Here is a 15,068-nt window from a genome sequence, read left to right on the forward strand (position 1 = left end):
ATCCAAGTTCGTACTTTACTCTTAAATACCTTTCATTTGATATTCATATTTTCCCAATCGGTAAACATGTCCGTTCGGTCGGGTTTTGGGATGCCCCATCCCTCCAGGTCATTTGACCCCAAAATTGTATACCAATTTTGTGTCTGGGGTGGCACCTTATGACCTACAAAATTTCGCTTAAATCGGAGCACCTCTCTCCGAGATCTGGTGTTTTTGAAAGTGATGGTAAGGGGGAGGGTATAATCTGTTCCAACAGGATATTAAAAATATCATACGATAAGCTGCCTCTTTGTCCAAAAACGCGTTTGGCATTGAATGGTTTCGTGGAATTTTTTCCTACTTTTAGTAAGGAACGTGCATCAGCAAGTATCATCCTTCAGAGCCTTTGCAGGGATGCCAATCTCAGAAATGGCTTGAAATACCTTTGAACGCATAGGGCTATCGAAAGCGGCTTTGCTGCCAACAAAGAGATGGCAGGTGTTGATTTGTCCTTCCCGGGTCTTCCCGTAATCCTGTAAGGATTTGGCGCAGTGTGAATATCTGGGCTATGGTGGATTTATCAGGTCTAAAGCCACAGAGGTTTGCATGACAGCCTATGATGCTGAACGCTTGGGTTCGAATCCTGGCGAGACAATCGGAACAAATTTTCAGCGATGGTTTTCCCCTCCTAATGCTGGCAACATTTGTGAGGTACACCTCTCTCCAAAGAGGCTATAAAAAGGAGGCCCCTTATCATTGAGCTTAAACTTGAATCGGACTGCACTCATAGATTTGTGAGAACTTTGCCCCTTTTCCTTAGTGGAATGTTCATGGGAAAATTTGCAAAGCCACACTGATAGGGCCCAATTATTTAGTTGACTTTAGACTTTAATCTTTCACATAGTTCGCTTGAAAGTATATCGTATGCGATGGGAAGGAGACTTATTCGTCGTGTTGTTGTATGGTTCTGAGGCATACGTACTTTTGAAAGCAGTACTTGGAGCATTTGAGAGAAAGAATCTTCGTAAAATATATGGACCAGTTTGCGTTACTGGAGAATAAAGGCATCGTATGAACCACGAGCTGTATGACGATGATAGCATAGCTACACTATCAAAATACTTCGGCTGAGTTGGCTAGGTCATGTTGTCAGAATGGATGAAGAAGCTCCAACAAAGTAGTCTTTTGAAGGCAAACACGGTGATACACGCAAACCGAGAAGACCAAAAGCCCGATGGAGAGTCCAGTGGTGGCAGACGCCAAATAGATAGAATGAGCGCAGAATATCGAGGCGTTTGGATCGCTATTCTACGTTCGGCTAGTGGAACAAATGTTCTGTCATAGCCAATTGAAGAAAGTAAAGTAAGTTGGCACTGTGCATTTGTTTCTAACGCTAAAAACGGTTCAACTAAGGAGGGATCAACTAAGTATCACTTCCTGATTCGTTTCATCAAAATCGGTCCAGATTTAGATATAGCTTCCATATCTATCTTTCATCCGATATGGCCTTTAAGGCTGTAGTAGCCACAACATAGATCGGTTTAATTTGATATTTCAATATGTATGAAATGGTGTAGGCTATTATATAGTTGGCTTCGTCCGACTTTTGCTGGTTTTATGTTCAAATCTAGTGCTGCCAACTACCATGTTTTTGCCGCGCAAAATCTATTAGCCTCAACCCATTATCGAACGTTATGTCGTGGAGGCTAAATTTTCCTACTCTTGGACGAAAGATATTTTCCTTTCCTGTCTTCGCATTAAAATCTCCCAGAACGATTTTAATATCATGGGTGGGGCGGCGGTCGTACTCTCTCTCTAGGTGCTCGTAGAAAATATCCTTGGTCTGCTCGTCCTTGTCTTACGTCGGGGCATGGACACAAATAAGGTTGTTGTTGAAAAATTTGGCTTTTATGCAGATTGTGGCTAGCCTCTCATCCACCGGAGTAGGGCTGGAGATAAGGTATTTCAGTTTCTGACTTACCACAAATCCACAGCCAAATTCATGCTCCGTGTCATAGCAGCTATAGTCACCTTTTGGTGTTGTTATGACACCATTTCCGATCCATCGCAATTCCAGTAAGGCGGTAATATCTGACTTGTGTTTCTCCAATACATGCGCCAACGCACCTTCTCTATAAAAAGTCCGGACATTCCAGGTGCAGATCCGTAGATCATGGTCCATTTTTTCGTTTGCGTGGGTCATCAATGCTACGGAAGTTCGTTTTAACTATTCCTTTGTTTCTCAGAGTAATAGTAATAATTTTTTGGGGTTGGGTTACTGGTCCAGCGCCCCAACCGCATGGGTTATGTGAGATCGCATACGTATCCCTTGATGTCTCAAGCCGCTTGCTTCCCGATCCGACGCTCGCTTTCAGGCGCCCCTAACTTGGGAACAGACGTTGATGTCCCTTTCTTCTTTCTAGCATGGGACGGTCTAATAAACATATTAGACCTAAGAATGTAGCTTGCAAAGGGTTTGCCCACTGATGTAGGATAATATATAGTCGGCACCACCCCACTTTTGCTTTTCTATCATGGCGTTCTTAATTTAAATTACAGAGCAACATTCAAAATTTCTTTTGGCATATTCTAAAAAGAGTTCATATAAGTTTTCTTCTCCATTATAAAAACACGTGCAGTGTCCTTGAATATTTGCTAAATTATGTGTTATTTATGTAAAATTACTTTTAACGAAGGTGACCCACAAAAGATGTAACCAATATTTTAAAATAAAAAATAAAAACAAAAACCATCAAAAACATTGACGATAATGGTAAACAATTTGCAAGCCAAAATGTCTGCAAGGCATTGTGCCAAGAGCGGAATTGCATTCATGCTTAGGCATGGGGCAGCCTATATAAATTACACTTTTGGCCAATTGTAATGCATAACAGTTACGATCAGTTAACAACAAACAACCACCTTTCGAAACCCTTCCACATCACTAGACTTTGTGTTAATCTTTCCATAACAAAATGCAAAAATTGGTAAGAAGTTCTAATAAATGTTGTATGCAAATGATATTAATTACTTTACTTAGTTTGTTGTTATCCTTGCTACTCTGGCCTACGCTGCTGCTGAGCCTGGTCATCATGCTCATATTGCCCCAGCAGCAGTACCTGTGCCTGCGGCATATACAGCACCTGCAGTGGCTGCAGCTTACACCGCACCCATAGCTCCTGCTGCATACACAGCTCCTTTAGCTCCTGCTGCTCCCTTGGCTGCCGCATACACCGCGCCTGTGGCTGCTGCCTACACCGCTCCTTATGCTGCCCCCTATGCAGCCGCTTATACCGCCCCCTATGCAGCCGCTTATAGTGCCCCCTATGCTGCCGCTTATACTGCCCCCTATGCAGCTGCTTATACAGCTCCTTATGCTGCTGCCTTTACAGCCCCATTGAATTCTGCTTTCTTAAGTCAACGTCTGGATGTTTTCAATCGTTATAGTGCTCCTATTGTGGCTGCTGCTGCCCCAGCCCGATTGGTAGCGCCAGCAGCAGCTTATGTTGCACCAGCACCCGCTCGTGTGGTTGCACCCGCCATAGCCGCTGCCCCAGCAAAGTTCGTTGCTGCCCCTGCCAGATTAGTGGCACCAGCTGCAGCTCCTTTGCTGTTGTAATTGAACCGTTTATGCATCCATATCATGTGAATACCATATTGCATATTTTCATTATCTTACACTTAGCTTAAGATGTTATTAAATATCAGACCAATAAATAATTTCCTATTGTGCAACTGTTGCTTTTTATGCCCCCCACCACCCATGAATATTCGATCCAACGAACTGGGGCAAACTTCTCATATATCAATGAGTGCTGTCCGAGTCAAGTTTGATCTCAATGATAAGGACTTTCTTTTTATAGCCGAGTTCGAACGGCCTGCCGCAGTTTGACACCTCTTTGGGGAGAAATTTTTACATGGCACAGCATCTAACAAACGTTTTATACCCTCCACCATAGGAGGGGGTATACTAATATAGTCATTCCGTTTATAATTCCTCGAAATATTCGACTTATATATATTCTTGATCGTCATGACATTTTAAGTCGATCCAGCCATGTCCGTCCGTCTGTCTGTCGAAAACATGCTAACTTTCGATGGAGTAAAGCTAGCCGCTTGAAATTTTGCACAAATAATTCTTATTAGTGTAGGTCGGTTGGGATTGTAAAGGGGCCATATCAGTCCATGTTTTGGTATAGCTGCCATATAAACCGATATTGAATCTTGACTTCTAGAGGGTACAATTCCTATCCATAACCTGATAAAGCTGTCATATAAGCCGATCTGGGGTCTTGACTTCTTCAGCCTCTAGAGGGTGCAATTCCTATCCGATTTGGCTGAAATTTGGCATGACGTGTTTTGCTATGATTTCCAACAACTGTGCTAAGTATGGTTGAAATCGGCCTATAACCTGACATAGCCGCCATATAAACCGATATTGAACCTTGACTTCTTGAGCCACTAGAGGGCGCAATTCTTATGCTATTTGGCTGAAATTTTGCTTGGGATGTTTTGTTACAACTTTCAACAACTGTGCCAAGTATGATTCAAATCGGTCCATTACCTGATATAGCTGTCATATAAACCGAACTGGGGTCTTGACTTCTTGAGCCCCTAGAGGGTGCAATTCCTATCACATTTCGCTGAAATTTTGCATGAGGTGTTTTGTTATAACTTTCAACAACTCTGCCAAGTATGATTCAAATCGGTCCATATCCTGATAAAGCTGTCATATGAGCCGATCTGGGGCTGTCATATGAGCCGATCTACAGTCTTTACTTTTTTGATGTCCTCACAGCTTCTGCAAATATCGTTGCTGGCAACCTTCAGCATGTTTTCCGATTAGACAGTGACCTGTCTGGACGGACACAATGACTGAGAGGTCTGCCCTAGCCAGTGACAGCAAAGCGGTTGACCTCTTCAAGTCTAAATTAGGCCACATAGTTTAGAAGTGCTCACAGCCCCCTCTTAGTGATCATCTATCATTCGTTGTCCTTCGGGACTGGTACTGAAAACTTAGCTTACATGTCGCCACTGATTTCAATATCCCTGGAATGTGTAGAGTAGTTCCTAGTCTCGCAAGCTCTTCCGCTTTACAATTCCCTGGGATATCTCTTCACCCAGAACAGGTGAATTTTGAACTGTTCAGCCATCTCGTTGAGAGATCTACGTCAGTCGAGGGCCGAAATAATTTCTCCAGGGATTTAATGGCTGCCTGGCTGTCTGAGAAGATATTTTTGTTAATCGTCGTTAGGGCAATATATCTTAGCCATTCCACCCTATCCTTAATTGCAAGGATCTCCGCTTGATACACACTGCAGTGGTCGAGTAACCTTTTCGATATGATCACTTCTAGATCTTTAGAGTACACCCTGGTCGTTTAGTTTGCAACTATCCGTATAGAAGTCTATATAACTTCTATTACCAGGGATATCATAGTTCCAATCGGTTCTATCAGGAATAGTGGTACTGAACTTTTTTAAAAAATGGCTCAGGTAAGGTATAATTTACACTGACTGAAACATTGGACATTGTATCGAGGATAACACAGTGTTCGTAGCCTTGTTACATTGACCTCGCGGCAGTGGTCGTAGCAATTTGTCTAGCTACAATGTCCAGAGGCATTGGATGTAGCATGAAATTCAGTGCATCAGAAGGTGTTGTCCTCAGTGCGGCTGTTCCTGCACAAGCAAGCCATCCCTTGGATTCGGTTGAGTATTCAGCAGTAGGTGGAATTTTAAAACGCCGTCCACCATACCACAACACCATATAGCATTATAGGTCTGACAACTGCCGCATATACGCAATGCATGATACGCGGTCTAAACCCCCCCAATTTTTGCCAATGGCTCTCTTGCAGGTGTATAGGTGTTTAGATTTAATGAAATACGAAATCAAAACATTGACCTTGTCAATTTTATGTTTGTTTTGTTAAATTGAGCTTTTTTTAATGACTAATTGCTTGTTTCATATATTTTTATCAGATACTCTTAAGTGGATCCATAAAGATAAATTGGTTAACAAGTCATAGCCAAAGTATTTAAAGGGAAGTAAATATGATTCCGGGAAGCCCTGGTTTATTATTTAAAAATTTTATCTTATCAACATAAAAACAACATTTCGACAGCATCTCAGATCTTCCCACTTGTACAGTTTTATACATATAAGGCATAAAATCCAGTTAAGAAAAGTTAATTTCACCAAATCACTTCAACCATAAATTATTACCAAAACACAGAAAAGAAACAAAAATGAAAACGGCAACAATTGTTTTGGTAAAAATAATTTTAAATCAATGCTGAAGTAAAATCATACAAAATACCTTTTTTTTATAGGCGCTCATAATATTAATGGCTCCCCAAATCCTTGCTGCTTGCAGCGGCAGTAATGAGGACATCCATAAACTTTGTGAAGAAAAGGGATCTCCAGGAATTTTGGCACTTGAATGTGATGAGACTTGTAAAAGGTATTAATTTGACATATCCTTTCAACCAAAAAAAAAAAGATGTTTACAGTCTTTCAATATTTATTTTCAGTTTCGTTGTTTGCTACATCTCAGCCAATAAATTACTGGGGATAATTAAATATTGTCCCACGGGAAAATATTTCGATAATTCCAAAACGTATTGTCACTCACAGAAACCAGATTATTGCACGTAACATTTATAATGGGCTTTGGATGATACATCTGGTTATAGGGTTTCTTCGCAACCAGCAGGTGGATGTTTTTGACATTTTGTCGTTTCAGGATTGTAGTATCCATCACAATTAAAATATAAACCCAAGTATTGTCCAGATAATATGTAGCAATAGGCAAACCTATGTAGAAAATATTTTTAATGTTAAATTTTACCTTAGGTATTTATTTAATATTTTAAGCTTAGAAGATAAAATTATAAGAAGGATATGTTGTTTTGTTTGTTTGCTTTGGCAATTGTTTAAATACCCTAAATTATTAGGTAGCTGGCACTTTCACAAGGTATTCGACGAATGAGGTTTCTTTCAACCACTTACAGGTCAAATCCGCCAAATACCCAAACGTGGTACAGTCTGTTAGGTTTAAGTGGCAGTTGATACCACAGAAACGGGAAGAAGAAGATGCCTTCTAGTTCCTACCGTTAAACTATCCATATCGCTTTAAAAACCCCAACAAGTTGCTAATGTTCTTTAGTTTACATTAATTTGGCTATGACAGAACATTTGTTCCACTAGCCGAACGTAGACAAGCGTTCCAAGCGCCTCGATCGTCTGCGCTCATTTTAAAATCTCTGACACCAAGTTTCGAGGTGTGTCCCAGCACTTAAACTTTCCATGGGGCTTTTGGTCTTCACAGTTTGAGTGTACCACCGTGTTTGCCTTTAAAAGACTTCTTTGCTTCTTCATCCATTCTGACAACATGACCTAGCCAATGCAACCGTTGTATTTTGATGCGTGTAACTATGCTGTCGTCGTCATACAGCTCCTACAGCTCGTGGTTCATACGTCGCCTATATCCTCCATTAACGCAAACTGGTCCATATATTTTATGAAGAATCTTTCTCTCAAATACTCCAAGCACTGCCTCATCCGCTTTCACAAGTACCCATGCTTCAGAACCCATCATAACAACACGGGTAGTATCTTTTTAACTTTTAACTTTAATTTGGCTATGACAGAATATTTCTTCCACTAGCCGAACGTAGAATAGCGTTCCAAGCGCCTCGATCTTCTGCGCTCATTCGAAAATCTCTGACACCAAGTTTCGAGGTGTGTCCCACAACTTAAACTTTCCATTGGGCTTTTGGTCTTCACGGTTTAAGTGTACCACCGTGTTTGCCTTTAAAAGACTTCTTTACTGGAGCTTCTTCATCCATTCTGACAACATGACCTAGCCAATGCAACCGTTGTATTTTGATGCGTGTAACTATGCTGTCGTCGTCATACAACTCATACAGCTCGTGATTCATACGTCGCCTTTATTCTCCATTAACGCAAACTGGCCCATATATTTTACGAAGAATCTTTCTCTCAAATACTCCAAGCACTGCCTCATCTGCTTTCACAAGTACCCATGCTTCAGAACCCATCATAACAACACGGGTAGTATCAGTGTCTTGTATAGTGTAATCTTCGTTTGTCGAGAGGTGGCCTTGTTTCTAAACTGCTTACTTAGTCCAAAGTAGCATCTGTTTGCCAGTATTATTACCAGTAACTGGTGTCATTCGTTTCGGTTACGGCAGTGCCGAGGTAGACAAAGATACTGACTAACTCAAAGTTGTGGTTCCCAACTTTCTCCAATTTCTTTACCTGCTCGGTTCTACAAGGCGTTTTGGGAGTTGAAACCATCCATTTCTTCTTATCTCCATTTACTGCCAGACCCATTTTCACTGATTCCCTTTCGATTCTTTCAAAGGCTGCAGTTACTATTTCCGGTGACCGACCTATGATATCGATGTCGTCGGCATAGGCGAGTAGCATGTGTTCTCTTGTGATTGGTGTGCCATATCTATTCACATCTGCATCTCGTATAATCCTCTCCAGCAGGATATTAAAGAGATCACACGATAGGTTGTCTGAAACCTCGTTTGGTATTGAATGATTCGGAGAGATTCTTTCCTATTCTTACTGAGGAAAGCGTATCACCAAGTGTCATCCTGCAGAGTCTTATTAATTTTGCAGGGATACCAAACTCAGACATGGCTTAAAATACCTTTGTAGCGGCTGTGTAGTCAACAATGAGATGGAAGGTTTTGATTTGTCCTTCTCGGGTCTTTTCCAGGATTTGGCGCAGTGTGAATATCTGGTCCAGGGTGGATTTACCAGAAATACCTTTGTAGCGGCTTTGTAGCAACAAAGAGGTGAAAGGTTTTGATTTGTCCTTCTCGGGTCTTTTCCAGGATTTGGTGCCGCGTAAATATCTGGTCCAGGGTAGATTTACCAGGTGTAAAACCGATTTGATAGGGCCCAATGATCTCATTGACTTTAGATTTTAAGCTTTCACACAATACGCTCGAGAGTATCTTGTATGCGATGGGGAGGAGACTTATTCCTCTGTAGTTGGCAAATTCCGTCTTGTCTCCTTTCTTGTGTACGGGACATAGTATACTCAGTTTCCAATCATTGGGTATGCGTTCTTCTAGCCAGATTGCGCAGATAAGCTTATGCATACGCCTTATCAGCGTGTCGCCTCCGGTCTAAAATAGTTCAGGGAGTAACCCGTCGGCTCCTGCTGCCTTGTTGTTCTTTAGTCAGGTCACTGCTGCTTGGACCTCATTCTGACTAGGAGGTAAACATTCTATTGGGTTGCCCAAAAAGTAATTGCGGATTTTTTAAAAAAAAAGTAAATGCATTTTAAATAAAACTTAGAATGAACTTTAATCAAATATACTTTTTTTACACTTTTTTTCTAAAGCAAGCTAAAAGTAGCAGCTGATAACTGACAGAAGAAAGAATGCAATTACAGAGTCACAAGCTGTGAAAAAAATTGTCAACGCCGACTATATGAAAAATCCATCCCTCGCCATTGTCGGACACTAGCAGTTGGTTAAAATGTTCTTTCCATATCCTCAGCATGTTGTCTGTGTCAATTACCAGATTTCCTTCTTTGTCTCTGCAGGAGGATGTGACTGCACCAAAGCCATCGGTTTGAAGTTTAATTCTTTGGTAGAATTTCCGGACTTAATTCTGACTCCTGTACATCTCAAATGCTTTTTTTTCTGCGGAATAGACGTTGCTCCTCTCTCCTTTTCTGCTGATACCTCTCCTTCATCTGGCGCGTTGCTACTGGCTGCAGGGTTGCTGTATATGTCGCATTTTTGGCTTCAGCAGCATCTCGACACTCTTGGTTGTACCATGGGTTTCTTGGAGGAGGCTCCCTGTACCCAAGTACGGATTTCGCGGCATTTTCCATGGATGGGCAATGGTTTGCCACTTCACCATTATATCATCGGAACAAGGAAAGCTTTCATCAAGCAGTTGGGTCAGTCGAGTGGAGTATGCCGCTGCCATTTGTTGGGTTGCCAGCTTTTCAATGTCGAGCTTCTGTGCAGTGTCAGATCGTACTTTCCGCGCCATGTTCAAACGGGTGCGAACCTTTGCTACAACAAGGTAATGATCGGAATCTATATTCGCTCCACGGATCGATCGTATATCTAACATGCTGGATGAATGCCTTCCATCTGTCACAACCTGATCAAGTTGGTTCATCGTGTTTTGATCGGGTGACAGCCATGTGGCTTTGTTAATATTTTTATGTTGAAATCTGGTGAAACTAAGTACCACGTTTTTTGCCGCGGCGAAATCTATCAGTCTCAACCCATTACTGGACGTTATCTCGTGAAGGCTAAACTTTCCGACTGTTGAACCAAAAATACCTTCCTTTCCTATCTTTGCATTTTAATTTCCCAGAACGATTTTAATATCATGGGTGTATTCTCTCTTTAGGCGCTCGTAGAAAATATCATTGGTCTGCTCGTCCTTGTCTTCCGTCGAAGCATGGCCACAAATAAGGCTAATGTTCCACCGGAGTAAGGCTGAAGACAAGGTGTTTCCGACTAACCACAAATCCACTGCCAAATTCATAGTGACGCCATTCGCAGTCCATCGCACTTCCTGTAAGGTGGTAATACCAGCCTTGTACTTCTCTAATACATCCGCCAGCGCGAATACTGCACCTTCTCTATAAAGAGTCCTCACATTACAGGTGCAGATCCGCAAATTATGGTCCTTTTTTCGTTTGCGTGGGTTGTCAACGTTGGGGGGACCGGTTTTTACTATTCCTTTGTTTCTCATAGCAGTTCTCATTGTTTTCCGGGGGCGGGTTACTGGCCCAGCGCCCCAACCGCATGGGTTTTGTGGGATTGCACATGTATTCCTCGTTGTGGCGAGTCGCTTGCTCCAAGATCCGACGCACACCTCCAGCCCTAATCTTGGCCATTGGTTATTTGAAGGCGCCAATAACTCGCCTTGCCATCTCGAGTATCTTTGGCACTCAGCGTTTAATTAAGAGCCAGTGCCACCTGACTTCTCACTGAGACTCTCCTCTCGAAATTCTTGCTAATGTTCGCATTCGCTAAATCCGACAAGTTCTCAAAGTTCTGACTGCTAGTGCGGGACACACACTCATCAGATGTTATGTAGGAGAGATGTGCGCGTGAGTGATTTTCCATTCAAGCACGCTCACGAGAAATAAATGTAACCCACGCACGACTTTTTTATGTCGACTCCCCTTCACGCACGCTCACGAGATATAAATTATTCTCACGCACTCCCACGCACGACTCACGAGACAATCACGACTCACGGGGTACTCTCGAGGCAGTCACGACTCACAAGACACAAATATTTTTCCATTAAGAGAATAATAATTTTATTCCATGCGCCTCAAATCATACAGCATTTCAACTTGAACGAATATCAATGCATAACCACCTACTTGCTCATTTAATTTTTATGCATCACTACACAGATTCATACGTTATAACACCGTTTGATTTGAGAGCATGCAAAACATTTTGTTTTCCGTTATTTTGCACAAATACTTCTTATTAGTGTAGGTCGGTTGGTATTGTAAATGGGCCATATAGGTCCATGTTTTGATATAGCTGCCATATAAACCGATCTTGGGTCTTGACTTCTTGAGCCTCTAGAGTGCACAATTCTTATCCGATTGGGATGAAATTTTGCACGACGTGTTTTGTTATCATATCCAACAACTGTGCTAAGTATGGTTTACATCGGTCCATAACCTGATATAGCTGCCATATAAACCGATCTTGGGTCTTGACTTCTTGAGCCTCTAGAGTGCGCAATTCTTATCCGATTGGGATGAAATTTTGCACGACGTGTTTTGTAATTATATCTAACAACTGTGCTAAGTATGGTCCAAATCGGTCCACAACCTGACATAGCTGCCATATAAACAGATCTTGGGTCTTGACTTCTTGAGCCTCTAGAGTGCACAATTCTTATCCGATTGCGATGAAATTTTGCACGACGTGTTTTGTTATGATATCCAACAACTGTGCTAAGTATGGTTTACATCGGTCCATAACCTGATATAGCTGCCATATAAACCGATCTTGGGTCTTGACTTCTTGAGCCTCTAGAGTGCACAATTCTTATCCGATTGCGATGAAATTTTGCACGACGTGTTTTGTAATTATATCTAACAACTGTGCCAAGTATGGTCCAAATCGGTCCACAACCTGACATAGCTGCCATATAAACCGATCTTGGGCCTTGGCTTCTTGAGCCTCTAGAGGGCGCAATTCTTATCCAATTTGGCTGAAATTTCGCAAGACGTTTTTTATTGTTACTTTCAACATCTGTGTCAAATAAAGTACAAGTCGGTTTAAAACCTGATATAGCTGCCATATAAACCGATCTGGGATCTTGACTTCTTGAGCCTCTAGAAGTCGCAATTATTATCCGATTTGCCTGAAATTTTGTACGATGGATCCTCTCTTGACCATCAACATACGTGTTTATTATGGTCTGAATCTGTTTATAGCCCGATACAGCTCCCATATAAATCGATCTCTCTATTTTACTTCTTGAGCCCCCAAAGGGCGCAATTCTTACTCGAATTGGCTGACATTCTACACAGGTCTCCAGCATATAATTTAATTGTGGTCTAAAACGGATCATATCTTTATATCGCTCTAATAGCAGAGCAAATCTTTTCTTATATCACTTTTTGCTTAAGAAGAGATGTGGGGAAAGAACTCGACATATGCGCTCCATGGTGGAGGGTATATAAGATTCGGCCCGGCCGAACTTAGCACGCTTTTACTTGTTTAAATGATACTTTAGTCGTGATTTTCTCGTGAGTCGTGAGCATCTCGTAAGTCGTGAACGTCTCTCACTCACGCTCACGCACGAAGAATTTTAATTCAATCACGGCCACATCTCTCCATTTTATGACCATTTGTCATTCATTGTCCTTTGGGCCTGTTCCTAAAGACTTAGCTTATGTGTCGCTAGATTCATACCCTCAAATTCCAGTTCCCCGGGATTAGGTACGATAGTTCCTATTCTCGCAAGCTAGTCTGCTCCATTATACCCTGGGATATCTCGGTGGCCCGACATCCCGAATAGGTGAATTTTGAACTGTTCAGCCTCTCGTTGAGTGTTCTGCGACAGACGAGGGCGGTTTTTGAAATCCGAAGTAGGGGAACGTATTTCGGATTTCAATGGCTGCTTAGCTAAAGAAGTCTGTGTAACTTCCTTTACCAATGATATTGTAGTTCCAATCGGTTCTAACAGGAATAGTGATACAGTACTTTTTATCAACAAGCGGCACAGGCAATATGATATGCACACTGCCTGGAATATCGGATTATATCAAGGATAACACAATGTCCGTAGCCGCTGCATGACCAAAGAGAAAGTTCCCTATGCCTCACAGCATTTCGCAGCAATTTTTCCAGTCACAATCTCAAAAGGCATTAACATGAAATTCAGTGCACTAGATGATGTCGACTTCAGTGCGGCTGTAATGCACAAACAGGCCACAGCCGTTGGTAAATGCAAATTTGCCAATGATCGAGGAACAGGGGCAAACTTCTCACATATCACTGAGCGCTGTCCGATTCATGTTTAAGCTAAGGGGCCTCCTTTTTATTGCCGAATGCGAATGGCGTGCCGCTGTGTGACACCTCTAGGGGCAGAAGTTTGTGCATGGCTTAGAACTTTACAAATGTGGTCAGAATTGGGGAGGGGATTACTACCTCGAAAATTTGTTATAATGTTCTCGCCAGGATTGGAACCCAGGCGCTCAACATCATTGGCGGACATGCTAACCCCTTCACTGCGGTGGCCTCCACAGTCGTTTGTAATACATCGACATAAGTCCGAACCAGGTACATATATTCTTGATTTAGCCATGTCCGTTCGTCTGTTGAAAGCACGCCAACTTTCGTAGGAGCAAAGCTAGGCTCTTAAAATTTTGCACAAATACTTTCAATTGGTGGGATTTTAAATGGACCATATCGGTCCATGTTTTAATAATGCTGGCATATAAGGCGATGAGGTGTTTTGTTCACACTTCAAACAACAAGTATGGTGCAAATCGATTTATAACCTGATGTAGCTGCCATATAAACCGATCCTCTGATTTGGCTTTCGCCTCTAGATGGCGAAATTACCCGATTTGGGTGAAATTTTGCAATTAAAGATTTGCTATGATTTTCAGCAGCGTTACATACGCTGAAAAAATATTGTCATTCTTTAAATATTCCAGCCAAAGATAAGCAAACTTAATTTAAAGATAAGGAGGCCACCGTAGCGCAGAGGTTAGCATGTCCGCCTATGACGCTGAACGCCTGGGTTCGAATCCTGGCGAGACCATCAGAAAAAATTTTCAGCGGTGGTTTTCCCCTCCTAATGCTGGCAACATTAAAGAGGTACTATGCCATGTAAAACTTCTCTCCAAAGAGGTGTCGCACTGCGGCACGCCGTTCGGACTCGGCTATAAAAAGGAGGCCCCTTATCATTCAGCTTAAACTTAAATCGGACTGCACTCATTGAAATGTGAGAAGTTTGCCCCTGTTCCTTAGTGGAATGTTCATGGCCAAAATTTGCATTTGCAATTTAAAGATGATCCAACTTTTTAAGGAAACATTCCCTTTGTCCAAAAAAATTTTCTTCACATTGAAGTTTTTTTTTTAAATGGTAGGTTAATTAATCCTTAACTTTAAGTCTTGTTATTAAAAACAACAACTAAAAGCGTACTAAGTTCGGCTGGGCCGAATCTTATATACCCTCCACCATGGATCGTATTTGTTTAGTTCTTTGAATGACTTTTTTCAAATAGAACCTCACCAGTCATAGAAAAACACCACCTCCAAAATTTCAGCCAAATCGCATAAGAATTGCGCCCTCTGGAGGCTCAGAAAGTCAAATGGGAAGATCGATTTGTATGGCAGCTATATCAGGTTACCAACCGATGTAGACCATACTTGGAACAGTTGTTGGAAGTCATACCAAAATGACATGTGCAAAATTTCAAATAACTTGGATAAAATTGGGCCCTTTTAATGCTCAAGAAGTCTAATCGGTAGATCGGTTCATGAGGCCGCTATATCTGGTTATACAGATTTAGAAGCGAA

The 15,068-nt window shown here is 41.8% G+C and overlaps 2 protein-coding genes across 2 annotated transcripts in view; one reads left to right on the forward strand and one right to left on the reverse strand.

Annotated features, from left to right (window-relative positions):
• The first annotated feature begins 2,882 nt into the window (after positions 1–2,882).
• Positions 2,883–3,598, forward strand: LOC106088127 (cuticle protein 16.5-like). The gene is made up of 2 exons (XM_013253450.2): positions 2,883–2,966; positions 3,020–3,598. The coding sequence occupies exons 1-2, from the start codon at positions 2,955–2,957 to the stop codon at positions 3,596–3,598; spliced, it is 591 nt and encodes a 196-aa protein (XP_013108904.2). The 5' UTR covers positions 2,883–2,954.
• Positions 3,599–6,671: 3,073 nt separating this feature from the next.
• The window catches only part of LOC106088126 (uncharacterized), a 527,532-nt gene continuing 519,135 nt past the window's right edge, over positions 6,672–15,068 (reverse strand). The window contains exon 8 of the mRNA XM_059370442.1: positions 6,672–6,798. Coding sequence (XP_059226425.1) covers positions 6,672–6,798 — 127 coding nt within the window. The remainder of the gene's footprint in view (positions 6,799–15,068) is intronic.

This window comes from Stomoxys calcitrans, chromosome 1, assembly GCF_963082655.1.
Source record: "Stomoxys calcitrans chromosome 1, idStoCalc2.1, whole genome shotgun sequence".
Classification (NCBI taxonomy): Eukaryota; Metazoa; Arthropoda; class Insecta; order Diptera; family Muscidae; genus Stomoxys; species Stomoxys calcitrans.